This window comes from Grammomys surdaster, unplaced genomic scaffold (genome assembly GCF_004785775.1).
Source record: "Grammomys surdaster isolate TR1022 unplaced genomic scaffold, NIH_TR_1.0 100, whole genome shotgun sequence".
Lineage (NCBI taxonomy): Eukaryota > Metazoa > Chordata > Mammalia > Rodentia > Muridae > Grammomys > Grammomys surdaster.
Genome location: NW_021604579.1, coordinates 10,538,884 through 10,563,573, shown reverse-complemented (window position 1 = coordinate 10,563,573; position 24,690 = coordinate 10,538,884). Strand labels below are relative to the sequence as shown.

The window sequence follows — 24,690 nt, the reverse complement described above, 5'->3', positions numbered from 1 at the left end:
CAAAATTCCCACCCCCTGGGGCGTCCAGCCTTCATGATGTCAAGGATCTCATCTTCCACCTGTGCCTGGCAGGGCCCTCCACTCTTACGTATTCAGCTGAAGCCCTGGATCCCTCCCTAAGTGCTCCCAGGCTGGTGGTTAGGATCCTGGGAGCTGTGGTTGGTTGGTATTGTTGCTCGTGGAGTGTATCTTAATGACAGATCATCTGCTTCGTATGCATGAGGGCCCAGGTTTTGTTACCAATACCTCTAAACCAAGAGACACTGTTATTATTCCCAGAAAACTCTTCTCTAGAGCTGTTCTCACTGAAGACAGGAGCTGCCCTATTGAAGGTACATATTGACCTCTGTGTACCAGAAGAAGGAATGAAGGGGAGGAATCCTTTGGGAAAGAGGAAGGCCTCTCAGAGACATGGTCAGCTAGCAAAACTGGGAAGACAATTCCCCAAATCCTTTTCCAGTCAAGAATTAATTCTTTTTCCTAGAAACCCAGAGGGTGGATAATGCCCTGGAGAGAGACCAGCACAATGTCACACAGCCATCAGTGGCCCAAGTAGGAGTGTGGCCATGCCTGCCCACCCAAGAGTTCCTTTAAACTCTTGATGAAGCTTATGGGCCGATATTAATGATGGCATTTTTAACTGCAAAGAAGGAGTTATTTAGGATCATAAAGGCTGTCAGTTGTGTTGAATCACAATTTAATCCTACAGTTTAGAATGTCAAAAGATGGATAGATTGTCCACTGAGCACTATACTTTCAAGGTCATTTCTATAGTGACAAAGTTGTAGATGCTATTACTGTGCTTTTGTTTGTTTTGTCTCTTGTTTGGATTCTAGAAGGAAGTGCTGAAGTGCAGTTGGAGGCCACTATTAACAAGGATGTAGTTTTTCCCATACATGTCCGCAGACCATTTTCACTACATCCGAAGATTCTGTGTGAGCCTATGTTAAAATCACCTATGACCTCTGGTCCAGCTCTTTCCTTAATATGTTCCTTTGTTGTGCCCATTATGTTCCTTCATGATATTTTCCTGAAGAAACTTGCTCACTTATTGTATGCCAGGCAGTCTCTCATTCTGTATGTCATGTCTGCTTAAAAATGTGTGTTTGTGTATATCTGTGTCTCTGTATGTGCGTCTCTCTGCGTATGTGTGTGCATATGTGTGTGTCTCTGTGTGTCTCTGTATATGTATGTGAGTGTGCATGTGTGTGTATATGTGTGTATGTATGTATATGTGTGTGTATATGTATATGTGTGTGTGTACTCATGCTCGTGTGCCATGGTTTGTTCTATCCGTCCATCATGTAGTCCCCATGTCATCCTTCTACCATGTGAGGATGAAACACACATTGTTGGGTTTGTTGGCAAAGTGTCAGTACTCTCTGAACCATCTTGTCAACCTGAAAATGGATTTAAAGTGCTTATATTCCCATTCTGCAGCAAAGCAACTGAGATTCCTGAAGGTTAAATGAGTTCTCTAAAGCCACGTAGCCAGTGGTCATCAGAGTTCTTTCCTGTTTCCTTTTCCAAGCTGCAGTCTGTGGGCAGCTTGCGTCTTTCATCACAGAAGGCAAAAAGGGTATAAGAAGGTCCAGAGAGAAGGGTAGGTGTGGCCTTACAACTGCAGAGAACCAGTTGTGAACCAGCTGTGAACCAGCAGCTGTGCTCTTCCTTTTCCTTGTCTCTTCTCTTCTCACAACAACCTGTACAGTGGTTTTCTCTCCATCCAAAAAGAAAAAGTAGCTACTGTAGTGTATGTGTCCGTAGAACCAGCACTTGGGAGGCAGAGGCAAGAGGATTACAACAGATTCCAAGCCAGCTAGGGTTACATTGCAAGACCTTATCTTTACAAAAACATGAAAAGGAGCCGGTGTGTGTGTGTGGTGCACACCTTTAATCCCAACACTCAAGAAACAGAGATAGGCAGATCAGACCAGCATGTTCTACAGAGAGATTCCCAGACAACCAGGGCTCTGCAGAGAAACCCAGTTAGAAAAACAAAAACAACTCCCCCCAAAAGAACAAAGAAACAAAATTAACAAAATGCATACGTATTTGTTATCAAACAATACATTTGAAAATGTCAATAATCAAAAGAAAAATTCACCTATAGCCTCATCACACACTTCCATACACACACACATCTCCCCCACATATGCACCCCCTACTCCCACACATATACACACTTTGACAAACACACACACACACACACACACACACACACACACACTCCCACAGACTTATGCAGACATCCCCACACACATACATACACTCCCACCCCCACACACAAACACACAGACTTTGACAGAAAAACACACCCACACAGACCCCCCTCACACACATACATACACTCATACACAGACACACTTTGGGAGCCCCCCACCCACCCATCCCAACACTAATTATGCACCAACTTTATGGATAGGAAATCCTAGACAAGGACTAGTAAGTTGCTGAAGGATGTACAGGTAATAAGTTCCAGTCACTACTGGGTGACAGTGGCTGAGTCACTTTCTTTCTCTGCTTTGGAGCAGTAGCTGAGTCCAAATAAAACATGTCTGGCTCGAGGCAAGCATCTACACGGAGCCTTCCCTGTGAGATACTCAAAATTGCTCTGTTGACCTTGCAACCTGGTTGAGGGGTCAATTCCTCCAAGAATGGCAGGACAAAGAAACATCCCCTCACCCTTGTTCCTCCTCTGTTGGTGTCCCTCAGTCACATTCAACAGAGCAAACTGGTTCTTCTATTGCAACTACCAGGTCTGGTGTGGTGGTGGTGGTGGTGTGTGTGTGTGTATGTGTGTGTGTGTGTGTGTGTGTGTGTGTGTGTGTGTGTGTAGTGTGGGATCCCAAGGTTACCAGATTGGCACCTAGGATCCATGGTGAGAGAGACAGAAACTGAGAGACAGAAGTGGGGGAGGGACAGGGAGAGGAGAGAGGAGAAAGAAAGAGAAAGCAGAGTGAGGGAGAGGAGAGAGGGAGAGAGACAGAAAAAGAGAGATAGAGGAACAGGGAGAGGAGAGAGAGGATCGAGAGGGAGAAGAGAGAGAGGGAGGGAGAGAGGAGAGGGAGGGAGGGAGGAGGGGAGGGGAGGAGAGGAAGGAGAGAGAGTCTGTACAGCTCTTGGCACGCAGCCACCGACCCTGTCCCTGTCCCTGTCCGCTCCACGTGGGGGCAACCAGCATGCTGTTCCTATCGCTGGAGAAACAAAGGAAGGGCGGGGCAGCGAGCCTGTCCTCAGGGAGGCAGCTTTCCCTACAATTCCAGGATGACTCTGTCTCCTGAGACAAGTGACCTGGTGGACGTGGTGGGACCTCCGTCCCCATCTAGGACTAGTCTCTTCCAACCGTTTCCTCAGTTTTTATCGGGTTTGCTGGTCGCTTTACTCCGCAATCTTTGAGACACACGAAAGGACAAAAGACTAAAACAAAGATGGACCCTCTAGTTAGTTTAAGAGGGGGAATTTTTTTTTAATCATTCAGGCTTGAAGCTCCCCTTCCTCGATCTCACCCCACAGATAGCCACAGGCAAAGGCTCCTGAGCGCTTGCTGATGCTGACACCTGTTTTGGATCTTTGAGTAATCTGTGGAGCTGCTTTTGCCTTGCTTGTAGCTTAAAATTTAAGCATAATTTAAACACAACAATCACAGGATTCTTCCAGAGCTAGTTTTGCACCCAGCCTTATGTCTATGGACTTTGTTCATGCCGGGGCTCCGGCTCTTTCTACTTCAGTCATTTTTGCTGTGCTATAAATTTTCTGCTCCCTGCTCACATCATGATGTTTACTTCTTGGATGTTTAGGCGCCTTTTAATTTTTTCCTCCTCCTCCTCCTCCTCCTCCTCCTCCTCCTCTTCCCTCCTCTCTCTCTCTCTCTCTCTCCCTCTCTCTCTCTCTCTCTCTCTCTCTCTCTCTCTCTCTCTCTCTCTCTCTCTATCTATCTATCTCAAAAACCCCCACTTTTTAAAAATTGCCAAACTGTTTTTCAGGATGGCTGTACAGTTTTGTCTTCATCAGTAGTTCTGTTTCCTCACAAGTACTTGACATCTGAAGTATTTTTTATTTTAGCTATTTAATATCATTTTTAAAAGATTTACTTCCTTTTTCTTATGTGTGAATGTCTGTGCATACGTGTGTGCAGTGTAGTCAGAGGCAGAAGAGGGCACTGGAGCCCCTTGAACTGGAGCTATATAGCTGTGAACTGAACTCAGGTCCTCTAGAAGAGCAGCCAGTGTTCCCAACCACTGAGCCATCTCTTCAGTTCCTGCCGTTTGTCTCTCTGAGTCTTAATTATTGCATTTAACATGATGATTTCCAGTCCCATCCATTTTCCTGCAAATGATATGATCCCATTCTTTTTTTGTTTTGTTTTTTGTTTTTTGTTTTTTTTTGTTTTTTTTGTTTTTTGAGACAGGGTTTCTCTGTATAGCCCTGGCTGTCCTGGAACTCACTCTGTAGACCAGGCTGGCCTCGAACTCAGAAATCCACCTGCCTCTGCCTCCCAAGTGCTGGGATTAGACATGATTCCATTCTTTACAGCTGACTGGAACCCCAGTGTGGCCAGGCATGGAGGCCAGCCATGCATAGCTCCATTTCTAGGGAATCTGATGTATTCAAGTAAAACACTCATGCACATAAAATAAAACAAATCGAAAAAAAATACAACTCAGGAAGAAACCACATATGTGTGTAACAATTCCAGTCTTTCTGAGGCCCTGGGATGTGAAAGGTGGAGAGGAGAATCAGGAGTTCAAGGTCAGCCTCGGCTACATAGAGAGCTAGAAGCCAGCCAGAAATACACAAAAACCTGTGTTAAATAAGCCAGGCCTGGTGGCTCATGGCTTTAATCCCAGCACTTCAGAGGCAGGCAGATCTCTGTGAGTTCAAGGCCAGCCTGGTCTATATAGCAAATTCCAGGCCAACCTGGGATAGTTTGAGACCTTGTCAATCAATCAATCAAGAACAAAAACTCCACTGTGCAAGTTTTACACTTTCTTTTTTAAAAAAGATTACATTTCTTTTTTTTTTTTTTTAATTTTATGGGAGATGAGGGAATATAAGCTATGGCTTGCACGTGGAGGTCAGGGGATAGCGTGCAGAAATCAGGTCTCTCCTACCATGGGTCCTGTCGATTGAACTCAGGTCATTGTGTGTCACACCGGCAAATGCTTTTACCTGCTAAGCCATCTCCCCAGCCTATTCTGCTTTTGATGGTCATCTAAACCAGTTCCATATCTTGGCAATTAGGAATAGTGTGCCAAGCCTTCGAACCCAGGTGGATTTCTGTGAGTTTAAGGTCAAACTGGTCTTCAAAATGAGTTCCAGGACAGCCAGAGTGACACAAAGAAACCCTACCTCAAACAAACAAAGAATATAGTGTGCCAATATATACGGTTGTTCAATATGTCTATGATGTCCTAGCTTAATAATTCTTTGTACATGTATCTGGGAGTACTAGTTCTGTTTTTTAGCTTTTTGAAAAAACTCCATAGCAATCTCCACAGCGACCACACTTGTTCACACTCCTCCCAGCAGAGAACATGGCTCCTTTTCCCTTCACATCCTCAACGTTTGATTTTCCTGGGTTTGGGTCTTTAGTTTTTGAGACAAGATCCTTGCTAAATAGCCCTGCCTGGCCCAGAATTTGCTATGTATACCAAAGTAGCTTGGACATTGGGAGTTTCTCCTGCCTCTGCCTCTTGAGCTCTAGAATCAGATGTGTGTAGGCTTCCTCGCTTGTCTGAGAAGTATTTAATTTCTAGTCATCCCATTTGTCAACTTCTGGTTTTGTTTTTGGAAACTGAGTCTTACTATATAGCTGGCAGGATTGTACAGATCATCTTGATCAACCAACCATCTTTATAACAATATTTGCTGATGAGCCCTGGGTTTTGTTTCCTTCCTTCCTTCTTTCCAAAAAAAAATTTTAAAACTACATATGTATGGATGCTCTGTGTGCATGTATGTCTGTGTATCACTTGCATATCTGGTACCTACAGAGGCCAGGAGATGGAATTGAATCTACTGGAAATGGAATTACAGAAGGTTGTCAGATGCCATGTAGGTGCTGCATTTAAACCTGGGTCCGCTGGAAGAGCAGAGCAGTTAAGAGCCCTGCACTTAATGGCTAGGCCATCTCTCATGCCTCCAGTCCTTGGTTTTCTGCAAACGTCTCTTTTCTCCTATGGGACAAGTCTGAGTCAGCTAGTCTGACCTTGGGAAGTAACCATCAGAGGCCAGAAGAGGTAGTTGGCTCCTCCAGAGCTAGAGTTATGTTGTATGTGAGAAGGATACATACACGCCATGGTGCGTGTTTACAGTTGGTTCTGTGTTTCCACCATGTGGGTCCTAGACAGAATTCAAGTCATTATGTTTGTTGGTAAGCCCTTTTACCTGCTGAGCCACCTCATCAATCTTGCTGCACCCCCACCAACCTCTGCCCCTCCCAGTGCATTTTGAACACCTGCCTTGAGTCAGATGTTTGCTATGCTCAGAAAAACAAAAGATAAGGCCCAGAGCTAAGACAAGAAGAAGAATTTCCTCCTGGGCAATGGAAGGAGGTTGGGAAAGAACCCAGCAGGCATTCTCGGTCAGAGTGCAGTGGAACAGATGGGTTGCTAGGGAGAGCTTTCTAGAACATCTTTCACCTTGCAGTAGGAAAGATGGGTTGGAGTAGTTGAGATCCAGGAAATGAACTCCAAGGATGGTGAATTCCTGTATCTCCCTTAACCTCTCCATCTTTATCCTCTTCTGTGGCTTCTTCCTGTTTGTATACAGATGTGGAGGCCACTACACCACCAATGAACAGACTCATGTAAGACCAGGAAGCAGTAGGAAGACAAGTTGGGAGGTTAGAGTATAGGTGACACTGCCTCCCCAACCTCTGTTCTCTCTCTCTCTCTCTCTCTCTCTCTCTCTCTCTCTCTCTCTCTCTCTCTTTCTCTCTCTCTCTCTTTCTCTCTCTCTCTCCCTCACTCCCTCCCCCCCTCTCTCTTTCTCTCCTTCCTTCTACCCTTCCTTCATTCTTATCATTCTCATGTATCCCAGGCACAGGAAGACCTTGAATTCCTGATCCTCTTTCCTGTGTCCTAAGTACTGGGAACTCCAGACATGTGCCCTGTTTAAATCCTTGGTTTTCATCTGGAGATCCTATAGGAGAAACATTTTATATTCTAGTGAGCTGGGTGTGGTGTGGCTAGGTAACTGAATTTTTGTTGTTGTTGGGTTTTGTTGTTTTGTTTGTTTGTTTGTTTGTTTGTTTTGGTTTTTCGAGACAGGGTTTCTCTGTGTAGCCTGGCTGTCCTGGAACTTGCTCTGTTCCAGGCTGGCCTCGAACTCAGAGATCTACCTGCCTCTGCCTCCCAAGTTCTGGGATTAAAGGCGTGCACCACCACTGCCTGGTCGTAGATGACTGCATTTTAAATAATAAGACATGGCAGAGGAGGAATGTGGTTGAGATGGGCAGCCTTCTTGGGCCATGCAGATGATGGCAGCATCCTAGTGATGGCAGGGTGATCGTCCTGGACCCTTGATGAAGTCATAGCAGAGCAAAAGTCTGGCTTTTACATAGGATGAAATCAAGATCACTTTCCATCTGGGTTCCTCTTAGAGCCAGGAAATCTGTGCTGTCACAAAGTCACAGAAACCATAGATAAAGCCAAAACCCGGGAGCTGGTGGAGGTGTGGAGAAGAGAGGAAGCTTGTCTATCAGCTTTGTTTGTTTTGCTATACTCTAGACAGGATGTCTTAAAATATGGCCTTTGGGTCATGTCCAATATAATAATCACTACAGTGGGACCTAGGGATGTGAAAGAAGGTTCAGTCCCCTCTAGCAACCCTAAAATTGTCTCTGACAGAGGTTTTTCCTTCCACAGTGTCTCCAGGATTACCTGTCCTCCAAGAAGCCCCCAGAGTAGCCAGCCTCCACTAATGATGACTTCCTCTGCCTCACAGTTTCCTCCAAGAGTTTAGACTTAGGACTCCCGTGTACACCAGGCTATGCCATGCTGACTCAGCTCACTATCAGTTGTCACATAGATCACAAAGTCATTCCTGAGCTGGCCAGTCTATCTTTCCAGACTCTTATCACTTGGCTGCCGGCAGTTCTGGCTCCATCAAAGCCAACATCTTCCTTCCTAAGGACTTTTGCCCAAGCTATTCCATTCACTTAGGACTCCTGTACGTTAGTCTCTAATCCTCTTTAAAAATTCGAGCTCTCAGCTTTAATGTCAGTTTTCAGGGAGGTGTTCTCTGAACTCCAGGAGAGGCCAAGTGTCACTTGTGTATGTACACACGACTCCCTGCTCTCGGTGCTTACCCCAGTTGTAATTATTAAATAATTGGTACTTATTTGTCTCCCCCACTATTCTAAGTTCCCCACAGCTGGGGATGTGCCTGTTTTTGATCACTGATGTACCCTAAGAACACAGCAAGGGCCTGACACTTTAGCAGAGCTCAAGAACTGTTTGTTGATGAGTGAATGTGTCCTTGAATTCTGACACTCAGGAGAGTCTCCTGGCTGTTCACTTTTCCTCCTTCCATCATCTGTCTGTTCAGCTTGAAGACAACATTACAACTAATAAAGAGCATTGGACAGAGAATGCATTGATATGGTAGAAAACCATCTGGAGCTGAAAGGAGAGCTCAACAAAAGACAAAGACCATGGCTGTCTTTTGACTGCAGCCGTCAAAGATGCCCAACTCTCAAAACCTACTAGCCAGAGTCTATGACTGGCAATCTACACTAGAGCCTCTGATCTACAGCTGTATGTCCCACAACTGAACTCATCTGTGGTGAGCTGTGATCTGAAAATATTAATGAAAATATTCAGATATAAAGAATTCATCACTCCCCCCCCATGGGACAGAGTCTCACTATGTAGCTCTATCTGTCCTGGAACTTGTTGTGTAGACCAGGCTGGCCTCAAATTCACATAGATTCACCTGCCTTTGCCTTCAGAGTACTGAGATTAAAATTGTATGCCACCATGCCAGGCTTGGATTCATAATTTTTAAATTGCTATTGTGATTACATGAAGTTTCAAGCCACCCTGGCCATCCTCTTCTGAGTGTAAATCAAACTTTTGTCTAGTGCACTTATACATATGTTCTATTCATCCAGTGATGGAGAGGCGAAGAGAGAAGAGAGGGAATGAGAGACCATTTCTATTATAGTATATTATGGAGGTTGATTAGTGGTTATTGATGTTAATCTCTTACTGTGCTTAGTTTGTAATAAATCTTTACCTTGGTGTTTATATATAGGGAGAACATATTGTATGCTGGGGTTAGCACTCTCTGAATTTCAGGTAGACACGGTGGTCATTAGTGTCAGTGGTGACAGGAACCTGGAGACATTGTTCCACACTGCTACTTGAAGCAGCATGAGAAACTCTCATAACCTTTTCAGGACCTTGACTCAGGTAAAATGGGATCCTGTGCTTTGACCCAGAAAAGAATTCCAGGACTAGTCTGCATGAAGCCAAGTTCATTAAAGATCTTTAAATACATATTTTAAGTATAAAGGTTAAGAGAAAGAGGTGCTTGGGAAAAGAATAAGTCCTACCCACATGGGCATGGCATTTATAAGGGAGAGTTGCAGTTAAATATCCTGGCATTAGCTGCGTATACCATCTTCATAGCTCTCAAGTTATGTCTCAGAGGTTGCTTAGAAACCTTGTACTGGGCATGGTTGTGCACTCAGTTCCAGCACTCAGAAGGTACGAAGCCAGTCTGGTCTAAACACTACATTCTAGGCTAAGACTATATAGTAAGACCTTGTCTCAAAAACAAAAAACAAAAATCAAAAACAAAGAAACAAAAAAGAGAGAATGAAAAGAAAAGAAAGAAAAGAGAAAAGGAGCTGGAGAGATGGCTCAGTGGTTAAAAACACTTGCAGCCTTTCCAAAGAACCCAAGTTCAGTTCCCAGCACCCATGTTGGACAGCTCTTAACTGACTGCAGCTCCAGCTCAAGGAGACCTGAGGCCTCTTCTGGCCTCTGCAGGCACTGCACTCATGCGGTATACACTCACAGCTAAAAGAACAAAATCCAAGTTATCCCTCTCTGCTCAGAGAGTTTGGTACATGGAACACACAGTGTATACGCATTATTTAGAAAAAGAGAAAGAAAGAAAGAAAGAAAGAAAGAAAGAAAGAAAGAAAGAAAGAAAGAAAGAGAGAGAGAAAGAGAGAGAAAGAAAGAGAAAGAGAGAAAGAGAAGAAAGAAAGGAAAGAAGGGAATTACCTCTTTTTGTGTGTGTATGTAGCTCTGTGCATGCATACACGTGAACATGTGTCTCATCATCTCTGTTTTCACCTTCTGGGATTGCATTCAGGTTCGGGGCTTGGTAGTAGGTGTCTTTATCCACTTTGGTATCTACCAGCCCTTTTCTCTCTGATAAGTGGAATTACAGGGTGACTCTGATGACCGATTGGATGGATTACAATCTGATAAAATGAAAGCAGGAGCCACTGGGGTTGCACAGGAGCCAGACACCCTTTCACTAGAAAGAGATTCTGCTGAGAGTCCCAGAAAATTGCAGGTTTCCAGCTGCAAAGAAGAAGTAAAGCCTTAAGCAAGTTTAATTGTGTTGGAATTCCTGATTTTCAGCTGCCTAGAGCTTTCAACCAAGGCTAGAATGAGAGCGCTCTCTCTCTCTCTCTTCCTTCCTTCCTTTCCATGTTTCCGAAACTGACCCCGTGTCTCTGTTCTGCCTCCTCAGGAGAAACGAGAACATGGAGGACTACTCTACTCTAAATAATGGCAGATAGCTATAGAATCAGTAATATGCTTAAAGCAAGTTATTAAAATATTGATTAATAATAAAGGTTTAGCATGTAGCCAAGCTGTCATGTAATGCACCCTAAAGAATTAAGTATCTGGATGATAAGCAGGTGTTAGGAGGTAATTAAACTATCAGTGGATAGTCATAGATCAACTACTCAAGTGTTAACTGATAACCAAGGGGTTAATTTACAACCAGGATCTTGGCAGATCATAGCTAAACTAATGATAAGGGGAGGGAATTGATACGAGTTTTGTGTATGTTAAAGAAACTAGAGTGGGCCGAAAGCTCATAAAGTCTGTAGAAATACATGTTTAATGAGATGTGTGAAGTCATCAGCAGGACTCAAAACTTGTTGTTAGTTTTTGTTTGTTTGTTTGTTTGTTTGTTTGTTTTTCTGAGGCAGGGTCTCTGTAGCTTTGGCTCTCTTGAAACTAGCTCTGTAAACCAGGCTGGCCTTAAATTCACAGAGATCTGCCTTCCTCTGCCTCCCGAGTGCTGGATTAAAAGCATGCACCACCGTTACTGGCTGAACTCACACCTTTTGAGGAATTTCTTTTTTTAATCTTTGGTGTCTAGGTCTGACATGGACCTGCATGGATCTAGTGCTCAAATTTAAGCATCCTAGTAGGAGTAAAGATGTTCTAAAGAAAGACACCCTGTCCTCCCGTTGCCTATCAGACAGCCGAAACAATGGACTCCAAGAAATTGGAACTCCCCTTAGTCTCATGCTAGTGGACAGATAAGATAGGGACCTCCAGTTAGAGGGGAACTAGAGGGGGGCTTGCCCCTCAGAAAGAGATTTCACAGTTATTACAACTTGTCAGACCACCCTGTAGGACAGACTAGTGCCCAGGTAATGATGGATCAGTGATGGCTGAGACCACACCTTGACTGGAATAGTTTAGTTATATGTATATCTTGCTTTCTATTTAAACCTAAATCTCACATCAGGACCTTGAATATGAACTTGGGGAGGGGTCGCTAGGCTTTGCTTGTTTTCCTTATGTAGCCATATTGAATAAATCTCTTTTTTCTACACACACACACACACACACACACACACACACACACACATACACATACACATACACATATACATATATATATATATATTCTCAGTCCCTCTCCTATACATTTGTCTCAGGCTTGTACTCCTAGGATCACATTCCAAATATACACATACACAAAGAAAAATGAGTAGGAAATATAATACACTATATATACATTCAAGGGAACAATGCCTGTTTTTCTTTTTTTCTTTTTTTCTTTCTTTCTTTCTTTTTCTTTTTTTTTTTTTTTTTGGTTTTTCGAGACAATGCCTGTTTCTAATTGACATATAATACCTGAGAGGAAAGGAAACAGGTATAAATCATTAAGTCACAAGGAAGAACTAAAAAAAGAATAGTAGAAAAAAAAACCATCATGGGCAAGTAACATGGTTCAGCGGGGAAAGGCAATTGCTGCCAAGGCTGATGACTCGAGTTTGATCCCAGGAACCCACACGGGGCAAGGAGAGTGCTGACTCCCACAGGTTGCCCTCTAATTGCCACACATGCTGTGGTATGTGTCCCTTCCATCTAATAATAAAAAAAATCCTTTGCCCTGAGGTGCACCAGAAAAGGCATTTGGAGGCTTTGTGGACCAGGTGGTATCCAGGGCCTACAAGGAAATTGGGGGGATGCCAATATCTAGGGGCAACCAAGCCTGGGGAGATCAAGATGAGCCAAGATACTGAACAACAGGCATACCAACTTCAGGAGACAGTGGAGTGTATGTTTTATGTAAAAGAATGTAAGCTAGCAAATAATTTACAAAACAGAAGGAAAAACTTGTCCAACAAGGGGCCAGTATCTCCCCCATGCAGAGGCTCCAGTGCTGTCCACGAAGGCTCAGTAGCTGAGGACCACTCCCCAAGATGCCCCAACCCTGGATTCAAATCCATAAGCACAAACCTTCCTTAATGCAAGCTGTCTCTGCTTTGAGAAGGCAAAACAGCACAATCGACAGAATCCAGCCGAAGGAATGAGCTTTCACCCCTCAGGACTCACTTGTATCTGCCCATGAGGCAAGGTCTACTCCATCCTTCCTCTGACTCAACACCACAGTACACAGCCTTCAGCATACCACACCCCAACACAGGCCTCCTCAAAAGACCAAAAGACAGAAGGATGATCGTTACCATCACCCTAACAGTCCAAATGTGGCAACAACAACAAAAAATTAAAATACTTAGTTTATCAAAGCTACAGGCATTTTGTATGGTGTCCAGGAGGTTATCAGTAGGAACAATGAGGTAGAGAGTTGTAAGTTCAAGGCCAGCTGGGGTTATATGAGGAGATCATATTTCTAAATGGAACTAAATGGGGCTAGGGAGGTGGCTCCGTTGATAAGTACACAAAGACTTGAGTTTGGACAGCATATATATAAAAAGTCAGGCATGAATCCTGGAAGGCAGAGGCAGGAGGGTCCCCAGGGTTTCTCCTTTATGGCTTGATCAATAGGCCCCAGACTTCCATGAGAGATCTTATATTCCATATGTATTATAATGTTTTCAAACTTGTGTATTACTTGTGTATTAAATGATTCAAATTTCTCCCCCATCAGGAATAAGAGAAGAAAAGCAAACCTCACTGCATAGCCCTCCACAGTTGGTGACTTCTGGCCTGGATGCTGGTGAGGAAAGACTCATCCTTCCTTCAAGGGCTGGCTACTAGGAATTTGACCATACTCCAGTGAGTATGTGGATAACACAACATGAACTTGGTTTTTCTTTTCCTCTTCTTTTCCTTGTGTGTGTGTGTGTGGGGGACTAACATTTTTCCTTGTGTGTGTGTGGGGGGGCACTAACAGGAGGATGGTTGGGCATGGGACGGCTAGGAGGTGAGAGCGATAGAGGTGCGTGATGTGAGATTCCCAAATAATCAATGAAAGTAATAATAAAGTTCTTAGAGGCGAGTGTGGTAGCACATACCTTTTTTTCAGAGCTTGGGAGGAAGATAGGGTGAGTTTGAGGCCAGCTTGGCTTACATAGCAAATTCTAGGACAGCCAGGGCTATCTAGAGAGACACTGTCCTTAAAAAAAAAAAAATCATGAGAACTCTAGGTACAACTTGACAAGCAAGTAAGGCCTGGTCCTTCCTTGGGAGACTTTGTTGGGATGGCAAGGGCCCCAGATGCTTTTCTTGAAAACATACCACCCAAAGGAGCTGCTATTTCTGGAATCCTTACTGGGCGCCTGTAGTCTGCAAATGCATTTCAGCACTGTTTACTTTTCCCCTTGCTGTGAAAAAATATCTCTGGCCAATCCAATTTAAGGGAGAAAAGATTTCTTGTGGCTCACAGTTTCAGGGACTATCAGTCTGTCGTAACCAAGAAGGCACAGTGGTGGGACTGGCCCCTGGCCATGTGGTGGCTGGGTCACACTGTCGAGGCAGTCTGTGTGGCAGGGGAGGTCATACTATTAGAGCAGTCTGAAAGAAGAGCCTGAGTCCAGCCAGAATCCTGAAATCCTGTTCCTACAGCCGTATATCTGTCCTATGTGTAAAAGGTTCTGCAACTGACCCACCCTCAACCAAAACAATGCCACTAGCTGGAAACCAAGCGTTCAGGTATAGCCTTGGGGGATAGCTCACATTTAAATTATAACTATATCCGTCACCTATTTCTATTATAGTGTATGATTGATGGGAGTATTTTTATTGAGCATTAATGCTTAGCTTGATTGAAAAAAGTTAAACGGGCTGGAAGCCTTCAACATCCACACGAAATTACAGACAGTGTTTACTTCTAGTTTAGTATTTGTGTTTTATTAGTGGCTGTCTCTTTCTAGGTCTTTCTTTTTGCCTCTCTGGAAATAGAGTCTGACAAGTGTTTGAATTCTGAGTCTTTCCCCCAACACACTCCCTAAGAACGCGTGTCTTTAGTAATTAAGAAAAAAATAACAAAAATAGCAAACACATTTGGCCTAGGTTTCCATCAGCTAGACATTTATGTCGAGCTCAGGTTTTATTGTCACAAATAACATTTGATTACATGCAGAAAACTGTGCGGAGTGCTTCCCCTTTGGTGAGCACTGCCCCAGGCACGTTCATGGGTATTAGATGCTAATCTTCACAGCCTCCCTGTGCAGTAAGACTTGGCCTGGCTAAGTAGGTGATTGCCTCATACCCATCTACATCTTTTCTTCATACCCTTGCCATGTTTCCTTTGGCTAGAGGCCTGCTGGCTGGCGATGTGCTGTTAAGAACTCTCATTGGGCAGCAGTTCCTGTTCATTGCTCTTGGATTCAAATCATCCAAGTCTTAGGCTTCGTCCTCTGAGGGAGTGAATGGAAGAGAAGTATTGGCTCTCTGCTGCTGAAGCACCACTTGAGTTTGCTGAGGGATGGGGATTTCAGAGGGACCCGGTCACAAGTCTTCTCGTTTCCGAAGGATGAGATTCTTCACCTGCTCTGTAATATGGGGCTTGATCTCCTCCACCGGCACAGTGGGATCCCACGCCCCCACCACCTTTCCATCTGGGGCCACTAGATATTTCCAGAAGTTCCAGTTGGGCTCCTTCCCAGAAGTCTCTGGAGAAAAAGGGAGAAGATCAATGTGCCTCCATATATCCTCTCCTGGAACCCCACTACTGATATAATTCTGGTACCCAGGCTTCACCTACTTAAATTAGAGTCACGGAAAACAAGACCCAGTTATTAGCACCTTTTAAAAGCTCTCCAGTAAATCCCAGTGTGGATCCAGATTGAGAAAGACTGCTTTAGGAGCCTGGGAAGTACCTGATACAGCACTGTCTATCCTCCTTTACATGGTCCCCAAATAGTCATACCCTGTTCTCCAAGTCTGTTTTGTTTCAAGACAGGATTCCATGTACCCAGGCTACCTTGCTCTTGCTATACAGTGTGGATGTGTAGGCTTGAAATGCCTTCTCCTCTTTGCTCTGCCTCCCAAGTGTGGGCCTGGTCCTCAGTGTCCTGCTTCCAACTAAATCTTAGTGGCAGCTAAAGATTAGCCATGTACTGATATAATCCAAATCACTGTCAGGGAGTGGGGCCTTCAAGTAAATTCTTGGGTCTTGCTTGAGTAGAGCTCAGGTTTGTGCAATTATAAGATCTTTCCAGGTGCTTCTAAAGCAAGGGCCAGATTGATCAACAATCGCAGGAACTGGGAGAAAATGAACAGAACATGTAGGAGGGGAAATGACGACTTAGCAAGAACACAGAAGTAACTGGATTCCAAAGTTCACAAGATCTGCAACTGAGAATTAAGGCATTTTGTATTAGTTTTCTTTCATTCTTAAAAAAAAAAGTGTATAGGTATTTTGCTTGCATTTATGTCTGTACACCATATATGCACAGTGTCCAAGAAGGCCAGAAAGGGGCATTGGCTCCCCTGGGACTAGAGTAGCAGGTGGTTGTGAGCTGTCATGTGAGGACTAGGAATCAAACATGGGTTTGATTCTGGATAAGCAGCCAGTACTCTTAACCTCTGAGCCATCTCTCTAATCTCAGAATCTCACTTAAAAAAGAGAGAGCAATTTATTTATTTTATATATATTGGTGTTCTGTGTGTGTGTGTATGAGAGGGGGGAGGGAGAGAGAGGGAGAGAGAGGGAGGAAGAGGGAAGGAGAGAGAGGGAGAGAGAGGGAGGGAGAGAGAGGGAGGGAGGAGGGAGAAGAAGGGAGGGAGAAGGAGGGAGATACAGAGAGAGGCAGAGGGAGGGGGAGAGAGAGAGAGAAAGAGAGAGAGAGAGGGAGGGAGGGAGGGAGAGAGAGAGAAAGAGAGAGAGAGAGAGAGAGAGAGAGAGAGAGAGAGAGAGAGAGATCCCTGAGTAACAGTAGTTGTGGGCTGCCATGTGGATACTGGGAATTAAATCCAGGTCCTTCGGAAGAGCAGAAAGTGCTCTCTAGCCCCCCAGAATCCCACTTTTTAAAAAGCAGTCTCACAAACCATCAAATATTTGACCCTTAGTGAACCAAACCTGCTTCTTACATAGATGACCAGTTGGAAGAAGTAGAGATAACTTCTGGGGCAGTGGTGGCTCATGCCTTTAATCCCTTCACTTGGGAAGCAGAGGCAGTCGAATCTCTGTGAGTTCCAGGACAGCCTGGTCTACAAAGTGAGTTCCTGGATAGCCAGGACTGTTAAACAGTAAAACCTTGTCTTGAAAAACCAGAGTGAAAGAGAGAGAGAGAGAGAGAGAGAGAGAGAGAGAGAGAGAGAGAGAGAACACAAGTGAGCATATATTGTAAATCTTAATCTTTAACAAAATGAGCTACCTGCCTAACCTTCCAGATATCGATGTCCAGATGTCCCACCCGATAAGACCTAAACAGTCAGAGCACAGTGGCACTGAAACACTGCCTGACTGGCCACAGAGCCCCACTTCCCAGACACATGAAAGCAGCGCCTTAGATCATCTCTGAGCAGTTTCTCTACTGTCTTATCTGTTGCAGACAGACCACAAGATACCTAACAAACTCTATTGCCTCCTTCTGCCCTGATGAATTCATTCACAGCCCACACATCTTGCCTGTCACAGGTGTTCCAGGCATGGCAATTAAGCTGATCTTTTCAGCTTAAGATACGTTTTCCCTTTAACATTGAGACTTTGATGCAGAACAAGAGACTTCCAGTCATCTTGGTCAGCCTTCTCTAGGTATGTGGCATCTCGCAGTTATGCCTTGGTTTTTCTATCCGAATCTATAGTTCAACTAGTGACAAAAGCATGTTGACCTTTCTCATTCCAGGAACCCCTATGATTGAAGACAAGATCTCAGGGAAGGGCTAGGGTGAGATAGCATGGCTGCCTTCGCTTTCCTTCAAGGATTAGGAAGAGAAGGTGGCCCAGCCAGCCACCAGCTTCTGTTACCTAGGGAGTCATTGTCCCGGCTAGGGAGGGAAGGTGAGGGGGAGAAGGGACAGGACTCACGGGTTAGGTATTTGAAGGCAGGGTGGGCACCAGTGCCAGTGACTGCGATCTTGCTAAACATGGGGAAAGAGACACTGTAGGTGCGTCGAGCAAAGTTCTCGATCTCCCTGTTGGAGTCTGGTTCCTGTTGGCCAAATTGATTGCAAGGGAAGGCAAGCACATTAAAATGGTGGGGGCCCAGGTCCCGCTGTAGCTGCTGCAAGGCTCGGTAGTTCTGGTCTGTGAAGCCACATTCACTAGCTACGTTCACCACCAGGGAAACCTGCATGGCAGAATCAAACAAAAAACAAGAAAGCTCAGAGCCACATACAATCCAGCAAAAAGGCACGCACTTGTATCTGCTCTGGTATGTTCACATAGGTGAGTCCTTCACACATGCAAGAATGCAATATATATATATATATATATATATATATATATATATGAATGATGTGTGTGTGTGTAATGTTTATATAAACACACCCACACATAAAAGCAAGCATGTAGGGGTCTAGATGCATGTACACACATACATAAATATCTGTGACAATATGCACACAATTCACCTACATTCATATGCACATGCTCTATGATTCAACCCTACATTAGCTAGTAGTACACGTATCCACAAATACACGTAGCACATTCACAGAGAGGCATGCACACAGGGGGCACACAGCAGTAGATGATGTTGGGGAGGAGATAGGTACACTTGGGTTCAGTTTGGTTCGGTCAGCTGTGAACTTCCAGAAATTCCAGATGGGCTCCTTCCCAGAAGTTTCTAAAGAAAAAGGAAGCAGAGCTGTGTCTCTCTGTACACTTTCCTAGAAGGAGCTGCCAGCACATGGATACATAGGCAGAATGACTGCTGCCCAGGACAATCCCTTTTGATCTCCTCCCTTCCAGCAAACAAATACTTAGTTTGATCACTGAGCCTTAATTTTTGTAAAGGCTCTAGGCAATAAATACAAAGCTAGCTGATGGAACTGAGCTCTAATATACTTAGAATTTTGGCATGAATGCCACATTTCCAGCTTCTAGCTCTATATTATTAAAAGATTAAAATCCTTTGCCTGGGTGCCCCAGCCCTATCTCCATAGCTGCTTTTGAGACAAGTTGAAATAATGTCACCTGGCTACACAAAGAAGATCATTTCCCGGGATCATTCTGGAACACTGGACATAAATTGCTCAAGCTAGTCTCGGATTCAGCACTACTAAAATTATGGGTCTTCATTGTGGGGAACTGTCCTGTTCATTGTAGAGTATTTGGCATCACTCTAGCCTGTGCCCACTAAATACCTGACAATTAGATGCTAGAATATTTCCCCATGGGGTTTGTAGCACACACCTGTAATCCCAGCTCTAAGGAGGCTGAGGCAGCAGAATTTCAAACTGGAGGCCAGCCTAGACTACATAGTAAGACTGTCTTTTAAAAAGAAAAGAAAAGAAATGCAAAGCAAAGAAAAAATGTACGCCTTTGATCCCTGCATGTAGCAGGCAGAGACAGAGGCAGGTGGATTTCTGTGAGTTCAAGACCAGCCTGGTCTATATAGCAAGTTCCAGTGCATAGTGAGACTCTGTGTCTCAAAACAAAGCAAAACAAAACATTGGAGAGATGACCATTTCCCGCCAAGTCCGACAATCTGAGTTCAATCCCAGGACCCTACAGAATAGAAGGAAAGAAATGACTCCCTCAGGTTGTTCTCTGGCCTCCACCTGGACACCATGACAGGCATGTACACAGGCGTGCGAGTGCATGTGCACGTGTACACACACACACACACACACACACACACACACATGCAATGTAATAACAAAGAAATCTTTTTTTCTCCCCAAGACAGGGTTTCTTTGTGTAGTCCTGGCTGTCCTGAAATTTACTCTGTAGACCAGGCTGGTCCCAAACTCACAGAGATCTGCCTCCCAAGTGCTAGATTAAAGGTGTGCACCACCATCACCTAGCTAACAAAATATCTTTTTCAAAGTTTCCCCCAGCTGAGAATCATTGAGCTAACCTGACCTATTATATACTCTGCCTGGGGTGATAAAAAAATCATAACTCTAATATCCTTCCCCAGTTAAGGGTCTCCTACCTTTTTTCCTGCTGGACCTTTATTGAAAGCATTAAAAGATGCTTCTTTTTAACCTGTATCATGTGTGGCTTCCTAGTCTTTGTGAAGTGGGGAAATCTTGCTCCTCAGTCCCTTCATGAAACCGAATAGCTTATTCACATTTTACATACACATGCACAGAAACAGACTCAGATGTAAATATAGAAGCAAGCAAATAAAACAACACATTCTCTCTCCCTCCCCCACCCTCTCTCAGACATTCCATCCTATAGGTAGATACATATGCCCATCCAAGAAGTAAGCACATTTCTAAGTGATTACCTCAACACTCATGCTCAACCACGGACTAAATGACTGCCACCCCAGTTATCCTTACATCCAGTATCAGGCTTGTGGTAGGGAGACAGCAAATGGTCAGTAATAAATGAATGAAGGCGTGTCCCAACCAGCTTAGGTTAATCAGCTTCCCTGGATTGATTGTTCCCTGGTTTCTCTCTGAGCTTAGCACTTAAGGGCAGAGACTCTAGAGTTGTCCTGCTGGGGTTTAAATTTTAACTCTACCTCTTAAAAACAAAACAAAACAAAAAATGGGAAGAGCGGTCCTACACACCATGGAGTGTATGTATGGAGATCAAAGGGTGGCTTGCAGAAAGTTGTTCTCTCATTCTACCATATAAGTCCTGGGAATTGAACTCGGGTCCTCAGGCTTGGCATACCTAGTGGGTGATTTTACTGGCTCTCTAACTCTACCTTCATTTATTTATTTTAATTTTTTGAGTCAAGAGCTCATTACCTAACATAGCTATAGCTGGCCTTCGACTTGCTATGTTGACCAGACTGACCTGGAACTCACAGAGACCTGCCTGTCTCAGCCTCCTGAGTGCTAGGATTAAAGGCATGCACCACCTTTTTAAAGCTCTCATTGCTATTGGGATTCCCTGGTTCAGTTTTCAGTGCCTTGTTTATTGTCTCTCCGTCCCATAAACTTGATTAAAACATGAGCTTGTTTTAATCACCACTGTTTATTTTTGGCTTGGGTTTCCAGCTAGTATACAGTAGGCACTGAATAATAAGTGATGAATTAATGGCTGTCAGGACTGCTCAGGTGATAAATCTGGGGTCTCTGTCTACCTGCATTAGAAGGAAGGGGAGGCCTGACTAGTAGTAATGGCCTTGCTCTTTGCTGCCCTTTGTCTGGAGTTTTGGATGATGTCATAGCCGAGACCTACCATCCATACAGAGCACTTAAAGCTTACCTAATGCTTCCACACTGTCTTTTCACCTGAAACTTATAGCACACTAGTCAGGGCAAGGACTCCCAGTGTAATCGAGAACATCAAGGCTATTGAGAATAGTTTTGTCCCTAAAGATGGGCTTGCTTGCAAGAAAAGCATACTGAATCACTCTTGTGATTCATCCAAATCTGGATGATGGGTTCACATGTCCGTTGGTGTCCAACACTGCATCTTCACACCAGGATCTCCAACTCCATCTCAAGAGGCAGAAGGGATTTTAAATATTTAATCACTTTTCCTTTTTTCTTTTCTTTTCTTTTCTTTCTTTCTTTCTTTTTTTTTTTTGAGATAGGGTCTCACCATGTAGCCCTGGCTTTTTGGAACTCCCAATATAGATAGACATTAAACTGACCGTGAACTCTCAGAGATCAGCTTCTCTCGTCCTCTTGCGTGCTGGGATTAAGGGTGTGTACCACTTTTCTCCTCTCTTGAGAGTATCCTTCATCGCAGTGTAGCACCCGAGTTTCTGAACTTCATATTTCAAAGTCTTCCTGACCGAGTCTAACACCGTTCAGTCTAGCAGTTTGTATCCTTCAAGTACCCGCTGCTAAAATCCCTGGTCCGCCCTGACCTTTCTTGTTTTGCTTCTGTGTCTGCACTTGGCCAGCTCTCTTTGTCTGGATTGATCTGTCTTGCTCAAGTCTTATTTAAAAGACCCAATCCTGACATACTTCCTTCTTACTGTGATTCGGTCTAGTAAGTAGGGGCCGGCTCACTAGCAACTCCATCACAACTGCCCTCTAAGGGGTGGGCCTTGGGAGGATCAAGGATGGGAAGGGTGTATGTGGGGTTCTCTTATAACTTGGATTGCTTTCTACTGTTGTATCTTCACTCTCAAGGCCTGAGGGTAGATTCTAAGAATCATGAAAAGGCCCATTTAAGATGGTAACTCCCTCCGCTGCACATTTGTCTCTCTGCGTTCTCATTGGACCCACTGTTACAGGCGCGGAAGCTGGACTGGACAGGCAAAAGGCCATAAAGGCTAGGGTTTCTTTTCCACTTAGGAGAGGCAAAGCGGAGAGCGGAGGGCATTCACCTTCCGGGTGAGATCCTGAGCCTCGCAGAGCGTAGTCAGCGCGGGTGGCTCCTGAGCTGTGCCACGTAGCCGCAGGCCTGAGTGGGCAAGGGCCTGGGAGTGCCGGATGCACGGACCGCGCGGCTGGGATGCCCGGGGTGTCCGAGCTGTGGCGCGCCCGAGTGTAGCATTCCCACGGAGCCCCTGCCCGGGGGCCCCCTGCAAGCCCCTCCCCCCTCCGCGCCAGGCCCGCAAGGGACGGTCGCTCACCGAGCCACGGTACTTCTCCAGCGACACCAGCTTGCCCCGGATGTTGACCGCCTTGAAGTCGTAGAAGTCCTGCCCGGATTGCGCGCAGGCCGCGGCCCACAGGAGTAGCCACGCCGTTGTCACAGCCGCAACCATGGCTCACTCCCGAGGTGGCGACTTGGCGAGGGCAAAGACAAGGCGGAGGGGACCCCGGCGTGAGGGGCGGGAGGAGGCGGCCCGCTGGGCAGGACGCGCCCCCTTCACAGTCGCCTCTGCAGGCGCAGAGTCCTGGCTCTGAACCTCAGTTTCCCTAGCTGTTCTGCGCCGATCAGCTTCAGATCGCAGGATCCTGTTTTCTTGAGACTGAGAACAAAATTTGCTCAAGTTCAAGCTCAGGATGCAGAGACTTATAGGGAGATAGTGGAGAAAATTTGTGTGTGAAGATTAGCTTTTAGTGTCTGGCCTTAGGCGGTTCGCTCCACTATTCTGAGCTCCAGTTTCTTCCCGGGAATATACCTAGTTAAAAGTGTAAAATTGGGAGTACTGGACCGTAACAGCAAAGTGATGGAAATTTGATACCTGAATGATTCGTACAAACTTTAGGTTATAGAGTGTAGTGTTTTCCCCAAAGGGAGAAGTCAAACAAGTTTGGGAGACCAGAGTCTGCTGGGGTTTGGATTCCAGCAGTGCAAGGGAGGTTAGGAGAGAGTGCCTATCTAGTCAATCACTGGGTTAGTGTCTCCTGGCAGGAGCTGCAGCAGCAGCCAAGAAGGCCCCATATCTCGAGCAGCTGACAGTTAAAGGCTCTTTGTGGACACTAACATGGCCAGCAGCTGGCATCTCAAGTTAGTGACAAGAGATCTGGGCACCATGATACAGCATTTCCCAGGCTCAGAAAAACGTCTATGACACCCAGAAAGAGCCAAGCATCCGGTGGTGACTTAGTATGAGTTAACACACATTTAGAGTACCTGTTCTATGCCAAGTTCAGCTCTAGGCGTCCCTTGTGCAGTGATGAACAAGATGTGTGCTTCCTATTCAGGGGGAGATAGGACTCTAAATAATTCACAGTTAACTTTAAAACTACTGTTGTGGCAAGTACAGTACCACCTAACAAAGCTGAGGGTGTGTGTGTGGGTTTGAACTGAACTCTGACAAATGAATAGAAATTATTCAGGTAAAAGCAAGAAGCTTGTGCAAGGCCTCTAGGGAGAGTGAAACATGATACACTGGGCAACAAGGGCTAGTTTGACTGACAGGAAAGAAAGCTTGGGGGTGGGGAAGGGGAGGTAGGTGTGGGGTCACACAGCCTAGTGGGCCACAATAGGGTTTACAGGCTTGTGTGATAGCCAGTGCCTTTAATCCAGCATGTGGGGGACAGAGGCAGGCAGATCTCTAAGTTAGTGGTCAACCTGGTCTATATAGTACCAGGCCAGCTGTGTGTGACTTCACAGCAAGACATAGTATTTAAAAAAAAAAAAATTACAAGCTTTAAACCAAGAAATTAAGTTTTGTTTTTCGTTTCTGCTAGCTTAAGCACTGTAGTGAGGCCCACATATGACAGATAGATCCCTCTGGCTTTCCTGTGGTGCTCAGACAGGAAAAGGCAAGAGCAGATGCTGGGGAAGAAACCGCGGAGCTTTAAGGCGCAGTGACGGTCAGAGCAGAGAATGTAGGGAGAGAGGAATGGGAAAGTCAGGTAGGCCTCAGTCAGTTAGGCCTCAGGCTTCTGAGTGAGGGGGCGGGGCAGTGACCATGAAGGCACAGAGTTTGAGGGGAGGGCTTGGCTGCTTGGATTAAGAAGAAGTGGGGCAGATGAGCCCGGAAGAGTCTTCAGGGGGCCTGCTGGGGAAAGGCTGTGAGTGCCACATCACAAGGCTAGCAGACTTGTACACAAGGTGACATGGTAGGATTTGAACTCCCAGCCCTCAGACTTCAGAGTATGCTCTCTTTCTCTACCACCAAGATGGAGAAAGACATCCATCTGCTCTCTTCAGGAGCAGACAACTTGGCCAGCAGAGGGGTATAGGACAAAGTTGATCCCAGCAAGGTGAAGGCCTAAACAAGCTTCCCTACCTGTCTGTCTCCTAATCCCTCTTTTGGGAGTCTTGAGGCCTATGATGGGTCTTGTTAGCATAAACAGTTATACTGACAGTAATGTTTAGTTGTCTATTTCCATGGCTGTCTTGTCCTCCTAGGAAGGCCTGTGTCTGGATCATCCCTGTGTCCTCTCTTCACACACAAGATACTCAGTAAATGTTTACTTTTTGTAAACCTTCTGGTGACTTCTGCTCCAGGTCCGTGCTGGAATCTGATATGAGAGGCTGTTGATTTTAGCCAGCAGAACATAATCTGTAACTTTA

The 24,690-nt window shown here is 45.1% G+C and overlaps 1 protein-coding gene across 1 annotated transcript; it reads right to left on the bottom strand.

Moving 5' to 3' along the window:
- Positions 1–14,749: 14,749 nt before the first annotated feature.
- Gpx7 (glutathione peroxidase 7) lies at positions 14,750–22,539 on the bottom strand. Its single transcript, XM_028786705.1, has 3 exons — positions 22,349–22,539; positions 17,716–17,977; positions 14,750–15,355 (listed from the first exon to the last, which is right to left on the bottom strand). The coding sequence occupies exons 1-3, from the start codon at positions 22,481–22,483 to the stop codon at positions 15,192–15,194; spliced, it is 561 nt and encodes a 186-aa protein (XP_028642538.1). The 5' UTR covers positions 22,484–22,539; the 3' UTR covers positions 14,750–15,191.
- Between the last annotated feature and the right edge of the window lie 2,151 nt (positions 22,540–24,690).

What these genes read in the sequence shown, in the direction of transcription:
- Gpx7 (XM_028786705.1), bottom strand. Translation starts at nt 22,483, where the DNA reads ATGGTTGCGGCTGTGACAACGGCGTGGCTACTCCTGTGGGCCGCGGCC. An exon ending in TGGAGAAGTACCGTGGCTCG is followed by an intron (nt 17,978 to 22,348) that starts GTGAGCGACCGT and finishes TCTGCCATGCAG; the next exon opens with GTTTCCCTGGTGGTGAACGT. An exon ending in TGCCTTCAAATACCTAACCC is followed by an intron (nt 15,356 to 17,715) that starts GTGAGTCCTGTC and finishes CTTTTTCTCCAG; the next exon opens with AGACTTCTGGGAAGGAGCCC.